The sequence below is a fragment of the Pseudonaja textilis genome, chromosome 4, assembly GCF_049901715.1.
Source record: "Pseudonaja textilis isolate UNSWEBS1 chromosome 4, rPseTex1.2, whole genome shotgun sequence".
Classification (NCBI taxonomy): Eukaryota; Metazoa; Chordata; class Lepidosauria; order Squamata; family Elapidae; genus Pseudonaja; species Pseudonaja textilis.
In genome coordinates this window covers 13,651,090-13,668,336 of record NC_141993.1, presented here as the reverse complement: position 1 = coordinate 13,668,336, position 17,247 = coordinate 13,651,090, and the positions used below count along the sequence as shown (strand labels likewise).

Below are 17,247 nucleotides of genomic sequence, written 5' to 3'. Positions count from 1 at the left end.
TGAGACTAAAAATTGCTCTATCGTGTTTAGTTCTTTGGAGAGAAAAAAATAGAGAAAATAGGAGGAGGAAGGAGTATTAGGTATCTTTGCTACCTTGAGTTATTTATCAAAGAATTAGGCAAGTTACAAAAATACCTATGTTTTTATTGTGAGAAAGGACTTTTGCTTTAACTGGGGCCTTAAAAACTTGGGGAATCAAGTATGGTTGTGATATTTGAACCATATATCAAATATGCTATCTAATCTTGCAGGGCTGATCAGTGAACAAACATCAGCACCCAGGAGTGGCAAACTCCCCAGAGTCTTTCCTGGCTTCTGCCTCAATAAATGAGATGACTAAACTTGGAATCCTTTGGTTCTCTATGGGGTGAGGGTGTGTGCGCGCCTAAGGCCGTTGTCTGTAACAACCTGAAGAAGAAGGATGTTTGATCCATTCCCTCCTCTCAAAGCTTTTCAACTCATTTCAGTACAGTATGGACTTCTTTTCTCTATTAGCTTTTAAGTTAAACACAGGAAGTAAACCTCACTTGAACATCCTTCTGATTAAAAGTATTCTAGTGAGATTAGTTGCATTAGCTCAAAAGGTCTTTTTTCTTCTTCTATTAAGACTCACTAACATGAATTAGTACATCTGTACATCTTTCACTTGCAAGCTTTCCCTCTCTGCCTTCTCTGCATCCCTGGTGACATTTCAGAATATCAAGTATTTATATGGCTCACTTTCCCTGAAAGTCTTCAGACCTGGGGGACCTTGCCTAGCTAAACTTTGCCCAATATATTCCTAACAGCGCTTGTAGCCTTTCCCTGCCAAACCTACCCATTTGTAGCTTCATTGGAGCGGAGCTGCAGGAGCCCCGGAACAATGGTAGTGTACGTTCAGCCACTTGCCATCACGGCGATGCCAGACACGGGTCTCTTCGGACTGCATGGTGCGAGGCCGGCCCTGGCCATCAATATATTGAGTCAAACGGATATAGGCAATACAAGCTGCATCATCACCAATAACATGAACATGGGGATTCAGGATGGTAGTGTGGATTGGTTTGCTGTTCTTGGACAGTACTGAGGAAATACAAAAAACAATCAAGATTCTTCTCAACTCACCCAAGAGAAATTGCTTGTCAGTTGCAGTATGGCAACCACACGATCCATCTTCAGCATCTTTGTTGTCTTCGTCTATCTCAATCGGGGATGTTGCATCCACATTTCCCCCTTTTTACGAATGTTTTTTTTCTAACTTTTCTTTCCCTAACCAAACCAAAGCTCCAAGCCACCCAGCATTTCAGTTACTTTCTCCATACATTCTAAAAATGGTATTATTTTCCTGCTGTTTTGCATCTAAAGAATTCTTGGAAGGATAAAATGAATGGATTTATCATTTAACATAATCATGTGCAATAGAATCCACTTTGCCTCTATGGAATATAACAGAATTAGGAAAATTATTGATAAGGCAGACATGGATGAGCAGCAGAAAGAGGAAGGAGACAGTAACTTGACCAGCCTAAATTAGGCTTCCGCTATCTGCCTCTGGGAAGCTGTAAGATGGTGACAGAAATTTCTTTGCTCCTACCTGGCTGTCAAGAGAGGACTGTATTGCAGAGGTTTCCATCCACCCACATGATGGGAGACCAGAGATATCATTACATTGCATTATCATATTCCCTACCGCCTATACAGCAGGAGTGAGGTGCTACCAGTTCTGCCCAGCTCTACAGAATGGGTAGCTCTGAAGAGCAGCAGACACCGAACCGGTTCTGTGATTGCTGCTGTTTGGCCCACCCGCCCGCCCATCTGGGTTCTTACCTGTCCTTTACTTCCTGCTTTTTCAACCTCAACTGCTTTACACGGCACAGCTGCGGTTGAAAAAGCAGGAAAAAAGTGGCTCAAACGCTGCGCACCTGTGTGCAGAGCTTTTCAGCTGTCTGGGCGGCACAGTTTAAGGTTTTTTACATGTGCGCACAAAACATAGTCACTGAACTGGTAGTAACACGTGTTGAATCTCACCCCTGCTATACAGGATACCTCAAACCCTACCACGGAAGAAATTTGGTAGCAAAGCTATTGCTTATCTTTTGCAAGAAAAGAGAAGCAGTACTTTATGGGGCAATAGCACATTCTTTAAAACGAATGCTACCCTTTAATCTTATCCTCAAACAAACCATGGACTGAAATAAATAGAATTTTCTATTCACTTGTCCTGAATTTTAATGAAAAAAAAAAACTTTTAAGATTAGGTAGTTCTAAGAACAAATCGTAAGAAACCAAAGGGGTGTGCATCAAAGTTGGACAAATCATGTGCTACAGAGTATTAATTGAGACAGTGGATTCATCCAAAGGGAAGCAATTGTCTCCCAAACTGCACCCAAGTCAATCTGGGTCTCTACAAAATATGATGAACGCTTTGAGGGGACATAAAGTGTGGGAAACCTCTCCCTGCACAGATCTCCCTATAAATATTATCTCAATGCGGGAAAAGGGAGAAAAGGCCTTGTTTTCACAGCAGCACCAGCTCTCCATTGGAACATTTCTTTTTGGTCTTCTTTTCAATCACAGCTTTTGTGAGGAAAATAGAAGGAAGATGATAATAGAAAACCCCAAATCCCCCCACACAAAAGGACAGTACTAGAACGAATACTTTTCGCATGTTAAGATGGTATTTATCAGGATGAAGGACTTAATTTCCCCATGATTTTACTTGGTAAGAAATTAAATTTTAGAACTATTTTTCATTCACAATACTTTTATAAATGTACTCTGCATCTGCCTGTAATCTACATTAGCATAGAAATCATGATTAGGAAAGAAAATACATTTTTAACTCTTTCCTTCGTCCCCTACAAGTCAACTTTAAAGATATATAATACAAAGAACCCTGTCTCTTTCCTTCACAATTTTTACAGTTTTTCCCCTTGGAGTGTTTCTGTGACAAATATCATTTTTGTGTATGCCTAATCAGAAAATAGAACAAGCCAATCCAGCTTTGAAAACGCTTTAAGTATAAAGATTTCCCCCAGCTAGTCAAAATATGGCAGGCGATTTCACAAATTATATCCAATCTTATGAATAAATAGATGTTTTTAGCAGCTCCTCTGCATCTGTTTATCTGCAAATGGGCTGGTACTTTTGACTGTGTTTACATCACATCATATAATTCTGTCCAAGAGTAATTGCCATTTGTTAATGCTGCAGTGACTCAGGAAGCTTTGGGTTTCCAGAAACAAGGTTCTATTTGACCCTCAGTTTCAGTCGGGCAATCTCTGAAATGGCCCATGGCAAACTGAAGTACAAACTCCATCTCATGATTGAAATTGGTTATTGTTAATTTTACTGCACTGCCATATGTGAACCACAGTGAGAGCCACTGCCTGTCCTGAAAACCCTAAATGATTTGGGAACTAGAGTCAAACTCAGCAGAACCTCCAGTCACCTCTTTCCTTTCCATATTTTCCCATCAAAGGAGAGAAGACACCTTGTTTGCAAGTAGAGAGCTTTATCCTTTCTTCTTCCTGCCATTCCTGGGGATCTCTGCCTAGAAAGACTTGCCTGGAAGCTATATTGTTTTTGCTATTTTTCCAAACATTGCACTTCCAAATAGGTTGTAATTTTCCTTTCAACATTAATTTGGGTTTTGGTCACATTGATTGCTGCTAAGTATTTTAATATATATTGTTCTGCAAAATATTGAAGTGTAACCTACATTCCTGAAACAGGTGAAATTAAAAATAATTAGAGCACTTTGCTATAATTTTCTACTTTTGTAGTTCACTAAGACATATTCTCCTTATTGTTAAATAATAAGAATATGGATGATACTTTTTACTGTAAATTGCCCAACAGAGTTCAGTGGTTGTCAATATAATACTTTAAATTAATATGCATTCTATTTATGATATTTAATTAATACATACATGCAGTGCATTAGTAAAACACATAAATGAAATCTTGATGCAATTAGATATAGGACTATATTAAAATTTCAGTGAGTTTTGTTCAACACATATGTGTACTTCTAAAAACAGAGAATGCTGCCTTTTAGGTAGCCAGGAATTTTTCAGGGTTTTAAGTATGTGCTTCTTAATTTAATTGTTTAATTTATATGTCACTCATCTCACTGTTGAGTTACTCTGGACAGCTCTTGACCCTTTAGAGCCGGGGTGTCCATCCTTGGCAACTTTAAGACGTGTAGACTTCAACTCTCAGAATTCCCCTGCGTTCCCCAGAATTCCCTAGATACCATCAGGTATTCAATCCCTCGTCCTACAAAACAAGGTGGTATCAAAAGACAATCACAGAGATAGAAAGCTGTAGCAAAGTGCACGTGCTTTATATGCAAGATTTGGAAATAAAAAGGGAACAAAATGGAGGACATGGAACAGATTTGTCCAATCTCAGAAACAATCTGGGAAAAACTGTGTGAATTTTGGAAGTGTATATATCAAAGTTACAATATGATCCTTACTGACAACTAGTCCAGAGCTGGAGATGAAATCCCAGACTGTTTCCTACCCATGGAGAGAGGGGGAAGAATCATTTTGAATTTGCCAGTTATCTACCACTCACAGTTGTCAAAGTAAAACTTGTGGAAGTCCATCCCCTCCACGAGGTTCCCCAGTGCTTCAGGTTCAAATGAGGTCAGCCCAGGATCACAGATCTTCCTATAACAAATGAAGTAATCTGATCTCATTGGCATCTAATCCTTGAAATCATTTATCAGACAACCGCAACTATTATTATTACACATTGTTGTTAGTACTGTGCCACTTTGATGCAGGTTTTCCCTATCAAAAAACCCTGAAGCAGCTTCAAATATAAGGATACAATCATTTATGCTAATTATTTCTTGCTTTAGAGAAGATCTTAACTCTCCCTTGGACTGACAAAATAGTTAGAGATTATAGGAAAACAAACCTTGGGTGGAACTGTTCTAGTTCCAAATTCAATATATGGGATTCATTTCCAAGTGCATTTATTTATGCTGGTTTTCTATTCCTATTAGGACTCAAAACACATAGACTCATAATTTCCTCCTACTTAACTATTCTTTTTCAGATTAAATAACCACTTTTTCAGAAAAAAACCCTAACAATACTTTAGTATAAAGGAATGAGTTTGATACAATGAGTATTTTTTCATGCTTTCAAAATATTGATATTGACAAGCTGCATTTATTACATGTATTTCATATTGGTTCTACAGCATCGACAAATATTCACTTATGCTTGTCTGGTGTTCTAGCTAAAAAACACAAGGGCGTATTTGACAGTCAATGTTATCAATCAATAGGTTACAAGTATTTCTGGCTATTAGTTGGCACAAACTTTCATAGCTTAAGTAACTAATTATATGTAGTCCTCGTGTAGCTACAATTGGGACTGGCACTTTGGTTAAGCAAAGCAGTCACTAAGTGAAACTATAGTTGTGTTTATGATCTGTCTTCAGCTTTCCTTTGTTTTATAGACCTGCAAAAGTTGTAAAAAATGTGAAGATTAAGAAGAAAAAGTTACTTTTTCATTGATCGTAATTGTGAGTGGTCACTAAATGAGGACTAACTGCATGATCATTATATGATACATAAAGGACCTCTGCATTTCTTCACTTACGTGTAAGCTTCAAAGTCTCCATTGTTGATTGCTTCGATCAGCTGCTCTGTTATCTTGATGATTTCTTGCTTACGTACTGGGGACAAGCGTAAAAAAGACAATTTTAAAGCCCTGGAATTATGAAAACTATATGGTGAATAAGTCGCTCCCTCAAGAGAATCAACAGGGAAACTACCAGTCTTCTTGCAGGGGGAGCTGACTTCTTGCATTCCAGAAAAGCAGCCCAGTCATGAGGTTAACCATTTGGAGAAGGGATGGACAACTATGGCTCCTTTACGACCTGTGGACTTCAACTCCATAGTGCAGCTGGCTCAGGAATTTGGGGAGCTGACGACCACAGGTTGTAAGGGGGCCATAGTTGCCTGTCCGATTTGGAGAGATGGCACCTGCTGTTAAGAGGAAAGAGCTCAGGAAATAAGCTGCGCCATTCAGAAAGTCAAGGTGTTGTACTATATTTAAGACATAATCCATATACAGCAGTAATGTTCCAAGAATCAGGAACAAATTTGGAAGCGTCATCTCTGTGATGAGAAAGATTCACCAAATGATGCAAATCTGAAGAAATGGGCACATTACAAGCCTATTGCTGGTTTACTATTCTCTCAGAAGCTAAGTAATTGTACCAGGAATGTTATTTTTCATCCAATGGCCACAAACCGGCTTTTCACTGACAGGAATAAATTTAAATTAGATATCCTCAATATAATAACTTTTCTTTAAAAAAAAAATCCATCAAATCAGACATTGCAATTTAGTAGCAAATTCTGGAAGGTTTGTATACTAATTATTTTAGGGGATGTACCCTTAGTTTCACGCTATGCAGTTCTAGTTTGAACCACAATTCGTATTTTGTAAACTACTATGGTTCTGTAGAAACCTGGGTTTTAGTAACTATGATTTATATTGACATACACTAGAAATGTCATCACCATCAAAACTTTAAGGTTGGTGGGATAAAATGCAGATCTGCAGAAAGAAGTTTAATCGTGTTTGTACTGACCCGGATAAGATTATAGTAAGACCGCCGGCTCTTTGAAACTTTCAACAAATTATGCAAGCATGGGGTTGCAGTTACAGAACTTCAAACACATTAACAAGAGAACCCACTGACAGGTTTTCAGACCCTGCCTCCAGTGTCTGCTTGGTGGCTTAAATAAATGATTTAATAGCAACAGTTTTTATTCTTGAATAAAATTGTTGCTTCTCCTGAAAATGTTCCAAGTGCAGCCTCATTCTGCTAGAAGGTCTTTGCTAAACTGATCAGCATTTAGCAAAGTCATCAGCGTTTTCTTGCAGCCTTTTATTTGAATTATCTGAAGAAGTGTCACACCGGCAATAATTCTCAGAGAAATAGCTCAGCCTCTAGGAGTAGAACCTCAGCAATGGTTTCAATAGAATACATTTGCAGGCCTTGTGATCAATCCACTATCCTGCCTTTTACCTTTTAAAGGTGAGGATTAGCGACGAGGACAGAAGATTCTCTTGCTATGAAGAAACCATCTTGCTTTCATGTTGGGCATGAAAATGTTCAGGCTTTCATTTGAAGAAACATTTTTGTCCCTTATTCAATTAGCCTTTGTGACTATTATTCCCAGTTTTATGTATGCCACAACAACTTTTTACCTCAGCTCAAAATTCTAACTCTCACCACGTAAGGAAATTATTTAAGTTAAAGTTTCAACTGCACACAGAAAGCATATGGTTAGAATTCAGTTACGCTCCAGCTGAGCAATACGGTATATTTAATATCCGTTTCTGATTTCCTCCATGACAGAAATAAATGGCTTCAAGAAACAGGTTGATCGGTAGATCTTGAATGTTTACAGACATGTCATGTGAATGATAACAGAAGTTCCGCTACGCTATTGTTCATTTATAAGCAAAAACAACTCATGCCTTCATTTTTAAAGTCTTCTGAATGATATCCACTGGTGCAATGCATTATGTATTATGCTATGCTTCTCTTTATCCAATTACAAAAAACATGCAATGCTTTTGTAAAAGCAGACGTGTGCAGTTTATCTCATGTCTGTCAATCTTTTCTGAAGTCAAAGAGCAAAATGTTCATGACATCTTTAATCCTTACCAATTTTTTTCCTGGTTACCTTCCAAGGGTTTGCACAACCAAGCATCTTGCTTTTGTGGAAACCTTGAGCTTGAAGCCATGGAATCAAAGCCATGGAATCTTTGTCATCGACCATTTGCATAATGGTTAGCTAATTGATACATTAAACCATTCATGCTAGAATGGATTAAAAGGCCTACTGTGTTGTCATTCCATGGGAAGTTAGATCTGAATGGAAGGTACGGATGAAATAGCGCTTTCAAAGTTGATATACTGAGCAATACATTATTACTACTTTTATTGTGCTTAGCATCAATAAAACAACAAATACTGTCAACAGATTGTACATATGCCAGCTACTAAATTATGTCCAAATAGACTAAACATCTCAACCAACAAGAAAGAAACATCATATTTTTCAATAATCTGTTTTTCTCCCTTTCCTACTTAACTGAGGCATTTTTCCATAGATCCATGTCACAGTAAACAAAATATATTTATATTCAAATACTTGGGTGCAACTTTCCAAGTTTTGACAACCTGATATTAACAGCAGAGGCATATCACTATCAGGCCCATAAACTTTCAAATAAATTCTGCATTTTTCTAACCATAATGGCAATAATCATATTTCTGCTGCAACAAATATATTCCGAGTTCGGATCTTTCAATGCCTGCTATATGGTAGATATATTTGTTACTACTGTGACTTGAGCCTGTAGAGGCAACTCAATCTAAATTTTGGAGACCTGTTCTGAATACCATTGAAGCCCTGGAATCTTTAATTTCCGTGGAGACTCATATGCAGCCTGGCTACCTGAAATATTGGATTAACGTCTTTTTTTATGGAGTATCTTGGTCATTTTATGTCCGCACAGAAAATAAGTATCCAATTATGGCCTATCAGCCCACCATCTGTCTTTACTTAGCCTTGAAATAGCTCGATTTGAGTACTCCAGTACAATCCAAATAAAACTCCAACTTTTAGAGGAGCGAGCTTGCTTGGGAGACCATTATCTCATGTCTAAGTGTCCCATTTCTAAGCAAATATTTCTTGGACATCTGAGTTTCTATCTTTATCTGCTACAAAAAAACATTTTGATCTTTGTTGTTCGAAGGAAGATTCAATGATGAATACTTTATTATGGCCTTGGACTGAAGCAAACATGACAGTATAAACAGAAAGCTTTTAAAACCAAGGGGAGTGCAGTAATCATCATGGATAACAGACAGTAAAACATAAGCTTGCTTTGATGATCATTACATGTAATAAGCAAAAAAATAAACTTAATAATCCAGTCAACATAAACAATATTAATGATTTTAATGAGAATTGCAAAGAACTTTGTGGCATTCATCACTCACTCTTATCATTTAGGTTTTCATGTAGGTAGAAAGGACAATGTGGAAAGATGGCCAGCTGATTCAGTTCCCATCCTATGGCTTGGGCAAGGATGTTCCCATTTTGTCATATAACTAAATATGTAGGAAGATTCCTCAAGGGACCCTTTGTCACTGCCCGACAGAGGAAACAGCAACGATTTCTGATATGTTTTTGTGCTGTCTCTTCTTCGTGATATGCCCTTTGAAAGTCCATTCCAACAGCGGCAGCTCAGAGGAGGAGAATACTTTGAGGATAAGTTATCTGATAATTCTAGAAGAGATGCTAATTTGCTACAATTGACAGTGGTATTAACAGATGGTTTCTTAGGATTTTTGTTAACATTTCCATGTACATTTTTCTCTATAACGCTTGGTCAACAATGTTCAATTGGTCAATGACTTATCCCAGGGTGAAACGTAAGGGGATGCAGATAGAGTGTGGCACATGACAGTTTTCCAGGGGTGGGGACACTTAGTAATGAACAGCTTACTAACTAATTAATTCAAGCAGAAAGTGGTAACTGCTATAGGAGGATAGAGAAGAAAGGTAGGAATAGAAAAATTAAAAAGGGGAAGTGTTAAAATAAGGGGCATAAATCATTACTAATATTTCTCTACCTGCTACTACTACTGCTAATGAACATCTAACTTACATGATAGACTGTTAAATGCAAATGGAACTACTGGAGTTAGGACAGGCTCCGACCGAGCACGATCCAACTCCACTGTCTGCCCTGGGCTATCCCAGGCAAGAAGCTTCTCTTCATAAGACAGTGTAGCAGTAGCTGCAAAACAAATGCAAGCATTAAAATAAAAACAAAAGCAGAAAGCAGGATAAGAATAGCACTGAAAATACAAATCCACACCCATTCACATAGACAAAATCCCAGAGCACACATTGCTCCTGGATACGAGAAGCGCCATTCCTTGACGGATCTCTGGAACACCTTCTCCATTGGAGGGACACATTGAGTATCTTTTCAAAGAGATCCATTCTTTTGATATACTGACTCTGAGAACTAAATGAGACACAAGGTGGAGAATAAAATATTCCACCGATTCCATGTTACAATCAAAGCTATACTGCAGAGAGAAGTTTGTTTGTCTGACCCAGGAGCATAATTTCCAGACATTTAGGAGGAAACAAAAGACATCGCAATTATTTGGAATTTTTTAAAATGCCAATTTCAGCAGGGAAAATGTCAGACCTTGTCCCCAAATCAATATTTTCTTATTAAACCAATCAATAAGTTGGAGGGGGCATTGTAAGAAGGCCAGAGCATTACATCCCTGTCTCCTATAACAATTTTTGAGTGAGCAATTCAACTTAATCTCAGTAGGTTGGGGATCAGATCAAGGGTACTTTGAAGGTCATGGAAGAAAAGTGAGTTACAAATGCAGCAAGCATAATGCTACTGTTCTAATTCGATTATATGCTTTCTCTGTCCTACTGAAGAAAGATAGAAAAATACTAAGTGCCCATTAATAACTCTCGGTGCTTTTCCCACCTCATTTTCATGCAAGCAAAGAACCTTCTGTCTTCACAAATGCAACATTTGGGACTGTCTGACTGAGAAAGCAGATTGACCAAACAGGTTTTCAAGTATCTCTGTTCCTTTCATTTCTCCTAACACCTCTTAATATCTACTTCCTCTAATCAAGGTAGATTACTCAAAAATGTGGAAATCTCTACAGAATGACAGCCAAATACTAAGCCACATTTTAAATTAGAAAACTGTTTTCTCACTTTGATGACTGCAAAACCAAACAAGAACAAGAATATATTTAGTGACTTTTTGCAATCTGTCCAGATGTAATGGATAGTCTGCAAGGCATAGCCAGGAAGATTTTTCTGTTGACTCAAGAAAGGTAGGCTTTGTCTCACCAAGTCCAAGAAAATGTCTTTAAATAACAGAACCATTTTGTATTACTTCAGCCTGTGCGGACTTCAAGTCAACACATCTTAAAGTTGCCAACCAACCAAATACTGGTCTAGTGGTTATATGAACTGGAGGAAGAAACAAAACACTGACAGTATAGAGACTGGCTTTGTTAACATTAAGCTTAGTCAGGTTAGAAGTTGGTCAAATAAATTCAAGGATCCCTTCACTTTTTTGATTCTGAGGCTTGGGAGATTCATGTTCAAATTCCTGAAGTAAAAGCCTTGAAAGATCAAACATGGGGCCTTTTGATAATTATGTAAAGCGAAACTAAGAAATTGTCTCAGCTTAGGTCTAATTTTTAATTATTCTACAGAGAGGCAATTCACAAGAACAATGTGAAGATGATGCTTCCCCAACTGTGTAACACTGCCTTCCTTCCACCACTACAGATGTTTCATAAGGGGAGAAATAGATCCTGTGACAGTCATCCCATAAGTCATTTTTCCTTAAAAACAACACCTTCATTATACTCAGTGAAGTTGCCCAACGCTTCAGATTTTTTAATATCATATAGTAACATAACCACTTATTGTGACTTTACTAATGTAGCTCAATGTACGGAACAGTACAGTGGAAGGGAACCAAAGTATAGGTAAGCAATGCCAAATGACCTGCTCAGAAATGAGTAACGTAGACAGTGACTCCCAGGTATGCGCCAAAGCTGTTGTTTCGGGAGGCATGAACCCTGTTTAAAACAGGCTGACCCTCAATCTAGTTTTCTGTTTAGAAATAAAAGATTTTGATCACTTGGAGTGACCTATAAAACATTACAAGCTTGTATGCTGCTTTCGCCGGATTCTGCCACTTCCCACCCTACCCCTTTTTCCAAAGACAAGGGAGAACAAGGCAACCAGTGGATTAGTACAACCTAGTTACCCATTAGATGGTAGCAAGGCATTTGCACTTTTATGACCCTGTGCTGCCACCCTGTGATCATCCAGATTTTTGCATGGGGGGCATGATTGGAGATGTAATTCCATAATTGAGGGGCTTGCCTTGATAGATAAGCAAGAACAGTTTGATATAAGAACTCTCCAGAAGCATCACATCCACACAGAACAACGCAAGTACTTTCCTTCAATTCTAGTCAGTAAGTTAAGGTCGGTTTAAAGGACTCATTATGACATGCTGTAAATAATGGAAATTAATGTTTTGCCTATTATAGCAGCTTGAACTGTGAATAGTTCATCCTATAGTTTTTACACATTGCATAGAAATACTGCAAATCTGTTTTCCCGGAAACTACTAGCAAGATTCAATAAGATTCCTAAATGGTTAAATATTAGAAATGAGAACAATGATGAAGTTGTTTACATACATAAAGAAATATATGTGTGTGTTTTCTTAGCCATCATTGTTTTTTTTTGCCTTCTGGGCTTTTGTGTTAAATGTCTTTAACAATTGTAAAGCATCCAGAGCTGCTGAGAGTCAGGTGGTAAGTAAATTTAATAAATAACAGTAATATCTCAGGTCCTTGGGAAGGACTCAATAGGAAGATAAAACTATCAAATCCAGTTTAAACATTTGGCTGACTGTGCAACCGACCACAATAATAATATGCCCAGTCAGTAAACCAGCAAATCCAGAAGACAGGAATTACAATAACTCTTATTCCTTTAAACGGCGTCAATCAATCTTTTCTATGCACAGAAGCTGGCATAGAAAAAAACCGCTTTGCCAATGACCCTGCGATCCTTGCTCTGTTTTCTCTTTAGCTGTATGTACCTTTCAAATCTTCATCTTCAGTGGTGGTATTGCAGCTCTCTGTAGAACCCTGCAGGATAGAAACATCAGCATTCACAAGACAGGCAGACTTCTTCAAGAAAATCAGATGAGAAGGAACAATGGACACTTGGTAACTTTCATTCATTTGATGCAGTCTTATACCATATACTATTTTGAAATTCCACTAGTAATTTTTTATTGCCCCTTTCCTCATTGCACTGGCCTCTCAACATCTCCAAGCCACAGTATTGTTTAAATTACAGATAAATTATGGAATGCCTTCTGTAATCTTCTATACTCTGAAATTTTGTGGATATACGAGGGCTATCCACAAAATAGGTTCGTATCGTTGCCCGTTATTTCACAGCAAACATTTGAAATGTGTGCTGCAATTGAAAATCCCGTGAGTTGTGAGGTGTGATCAGTGATAAGGTTTCTGTTGGCAAAAAACCATAAACCGATTGGGAGATTTTTCCTCATCCGCCCTACAGCCCCGATCTTGCACCAAGCGAAAGCATTCAGGACTTCTCGAGTGCCGTAGTTCGGCCATTTTTAAACTGAATGCACCATTGGCGCATTCCACCTTCAGTGATGATGTTGTCCCTGTACACTTCACACAGTTGCTGAAAAATTTCAATCGGTTTATGTTTTTTTACCAACAGAAGCCTTATCACTGATCGCACCTCACAACTCGAAGGATTTTCAATTGCAGCACACATTTCAAACGTTTGCTGTGAAATAACAGGCAACGATACGAACCTCCCACTAGCACGACTAGATGCAGACTGAGCAGCGGATGCACAGACCAAAGATGGCCGCGCTAGTTCCGCCCCTTCTTGCTCCAGACGAAAACGTAATCTATTTTGTGGATAGCCCTCATATTTATTCTTTTTTTACATCAATCTAGTGATGCCTGCCTGGCACAGGGCTTTCCTCCTAGAGGTCAAACTGTATGACTCACACAATGATTGTGTGACTCCCAGCAACCCAAACTTTCCCAGCCGACTTCTTTATAAGCAAAACCAATGGGGGATGCTTAACAACTGGGTTGGCTTAACAGCTGCAGTGATTCACTTACAACCTATGGAAAAAGATGGTTAAATTGGGTATGACTCACTTAAGAACTGCCTTGCTTAACAACATAAATTCTGGGTCCAATTATGGTTGTAAGTGGGGAACTAACTACATTATTATGTTGTAGATTTTGATTTCTTTAAAATAAAACCCAACTACAAGCTTTTATATGGGATAACATTCAGGGTCAAATGGATCAAAGTTCACAATTAAAAGAAAGCTTACAATAATAAAAGAAATCATGGTCAGGAAGAGAAGTTATACTGAAACTGCATATGATGAGAAACACCACACCTAATTTGTAATTTGTAGGAAAGTTATATTTTGTATCAATTTTGTGCCAAGCATAAAAATGGAGTACAAGAAAATGTTCAATAAGTTTAGTATTTTAGTAGCTTGCATTATAATTTCTGTATCAAAAAAGGAGAAATCTCTGATTGAAATTTCCAAATCAGCCATAAATATAGATATATTTCAAAATAAAATGAATTTTTTTGTTATGCCAGCTATCTAAATAATGAGGTAAGCCAGTTAGACAGCATAGGACTCAGGAAAAACTTGCCAACCATCTTTTCTAGCAGGTTTATACAATTAATTAAATATAACTTTGGCTAATGTAAATCCTAGGTAATGCATGCAATTTCAAATGATAAAGAAGAGGCCAGTTCAGAATTATGGAGGTCTTTTGTGAATCTCACCTTACCTTTATGCCATCATTAGCATTGTGGACAACAGTCGTTTGGGGTTCCTAATTGAAAGAGGACAGAAATAAAGAATCAAAATCTAGCTCAAAGTAGGTTTCCTTCTCTGTGCAGTATCTGTTGGGAAAGCAAAATAACAAACAAGAACAAAGCGCAAGATTTCTATCTGAGGATGGTGTGAGCAGATAATAGATATACACAAACCACTCCCTTGGAGAGCCCAAAAGTTACTCAAAAAGGCCCACTAATACCTACATTTTCTAGGAGACAAAGCCATGTGTATTTCTCCATATTCTAAAAATCTATACATTTCATCTGAAAGCTCATTACAACTATCAAGTAAAAAGTTTGGGCAAACTGTTGTAATTCATTAAATAAAAGGAAAATGTTCACTTAAAACTTCACTCAGAATAAAGAGGCTGAACATATGGCTTTGTCTCCATATCTTCCCCACAGGGCTTCTTGGAATTATTTCTCTCTCTATAAGGACATTCATAATTTCCCACGCAATGGGCGACAAAAGCACCCGTATAGGCCATAGCAAAGAACTACACGGAGAATAGGCAAAATCTCATGTTTGATTCAAATGGAGTTGCCAAGATGGGATGACTAAGAGAAGAAGATAGCTAAGCAACTTACAAGCAACTCTTTTAAAGCCAGTGTGTTATGGGAGACACTGTGTATGTGGGAATGAAAATTATGAAATATCCCAAGAGGGGAAAAAAGCATTACAGGGAATGAAAAGCAACTATCCAGTCTCTAAGAATCCCACTAAGGTCTTACACTGGCCCTCATTCCTGAATGATTATGGAGAGGCTTGTCCTTATCCAGTTTTGTTCCCCGGGAGCCCTCAGGTGCCCCCTCGTCAGCAGTAGGACTGAGGGCATAATGCCCTCGCGTTTTCCCCTCAGATACCGCATAAGGCTACCACTCGGTTTTTAAGGACAGCCAGCAAAGGGGCCTTTGGAATGGGTGGCCCTCAGCAAGAGTGTTAGTGGGGAGTAGCGAAAAACCCTGTGCAAATCAGACCACAGGAGAGTTTTCCCTTCCTTCTTCCTTCCTTGGAGACTGGATGCTGATGGCCACTCTGCTACGGCCTCCTTCGGGTCTGGCCAAGCTGCAGGACCCACATACAGACACTAGAGCACTTGGCACCTCCAACTGGCAAGGAAAGTTGGGATAATGTTTGGGAGTGCAGACAGAACTAAGCCAAAACAAAAGAGCAACACAGGCAGCATTCTGGCCAAAGGTAAAGGACCAAAAATGAAGCAAGGACAAAGAAATGGTTGGGAAAGATACCATGGACATCTGCACTGGGGGCGTTTCTTTTGCTGGGCTTACTACACTGGCTTTGTTGTTGGTCTGTGGCTAAGACAGAAAAACAGATGGTTTAGTTTTAGCTCTGCCCCCCTTGGGCAGTAATCATAACAACATGACATTTATTGCTAAAAATTAGTTCAGTCCCTTCCCAAATCAACCCTATGAGAGAAGAGATCTGGAGGACAATAACAAGCACTGCTTTATTTATCACCTCCCACCGATAATGCCCGAAAGTTAGAGAGGATGGGGAAAAGGAGGAGATGAAAATGACGGTTGGCCCAAAGTCTATGGAGGAAAATGAGTTGCCCCAGACAGACTTAAATCAACCAATGGGCGGAGGAATTAAGAAAAAGGAACATATTTAGATGAAGCGAAGTCAGCTGGGCAGATCCAGGTGTGCATTTTGTAAGAAGAGGTTAGCAAGTGAGCCAAGGCACCTTCAGGTTCACCTGTAGGACTTAATACCGAAAAGGGAGGCTTCATTACTGGGCTGAAAGTTACAGAACAAATTTGCTTTGCACCGGCCTGTAACCATGCCTGAAAGCCTGTTGCATTCAGTAGGACTAAGTGGATGTAGCCCCATCGAGGGCTGGATTACCTAGGAATTCCAAACAGCTTCTTACAACACCTATGATAAATGCAGGACAAAATAACAACCTCCAAGTAAAATGTAATGAGCAAAAAAAGCATCTGGATACAGAACTCCCGCCATCACGCTCTTTTGGGGGGAGGAGGGGGGCCTGTGACAGAATCAAGGCTCTTCCAGATCTTCTTCTTTGCAACGGCACATTTCAACAGGTACCAAGCCCAATTCCCCATTTTAAAGCTTTTCATATACAGTGACATAAAAAAACAATTATTATGAATTTCTCAAATATTTAAGAGCAGTGCTGTGAATAGTAATAATGTAAAACAGAAAAATGATGCCCTCTACAGGCAGTCCTCGCTTAAAGAACCCTAATTAGGACCAGAGGGGATAGTCGTTGGGAGAAACAATCCTGCACAAACTGATGGCTCCATCCTGTTGTCTCCTCCCCAGCTGGGTCCAGCAAGCTCCCTTCCCCAGATGAGGCTCCCCCACGATGCTGTGCTTGCTCCTGCCTCGGTTCCCCCACCAATCTTACCCCATCTCTGCCCTTTGGGCTGCCCTGCACTCCACTACTAAAGGCCAGCATCCACCCCAGCCAGGCTGCTTCAACAGCACCAGAGGAAGAAGACAACGAGTGGGGGCAGTTATACATTCAGGCGGGCTACCAAGCACCAGCATGTTGATTTTGAGAGCACTGCAATGGCAACAGCTGCAAGGACTAGTCATAACTAACATTTATGCAACACTGTCATAATTTTGAAACAAATGGTAGTTAAGCAAGAACCACCTATAGACGGGGTGGGATTCAGCCAGTACAGACCAGTTCAGGCAAACCCGTAGTTCT

The 17,247-nt window shown here is 39.0% G+C and overlaps 1 protein-coding gene across 17 annotated transcripts in view; it reads right to left on the bottom strand.

Moving 5' to 3' along the window:
- Window positions 1–17,247, bottom strand: part of CAMK2G (calcium/calmodulin dependent protein kinase II gamma) — a 191,671-nt gene that overhangs the window by 3,822 nt on the left and 170,602 nt on the right. For 5 of the 17 annotated variants that reach the window (XM_026710952.2, XM_087932278.1, XM_026710951.2 and 2 more), the window contains 7 exons: window positions 15,794–15,862; window positions 14,497–14,541; window positions 12,720–12,768; window positions 9,705–9,836; window positions 5,604–5,679; window positions 4,564–4,658; window positions 818–1,062 (listed from right to left, as the gene is read on the bottom strand). In XM_026710952.2, the coding sequence (XP_026566737.1) occupies window positions 830–1,062; window positions 4,564–4,658; window positions 5,604–5,679; window positions 9,705–9,836; window positions 12,720–12,768; window positions 14,497–14,541; window positions 15,794–15,862 (699 nt within the window). In that variant the 3' untranslated portion in view covers window positions 818–829. The remainder of the gene's footprint in view (window positions 1–817; window positions 1,063–4,563; window positions 4,659–5,603; window positions 5,680–9,704; window positions 9,837–12,719; window positions 12,769–14,496; window positions 14,542–15,793; window positions 15,863–17,247) is intronic. The other 12 variants (XM_026710954.2, XM_026710956.2, XM_087932281.1 and 9 more) reach the window with 3 other exon arrangements.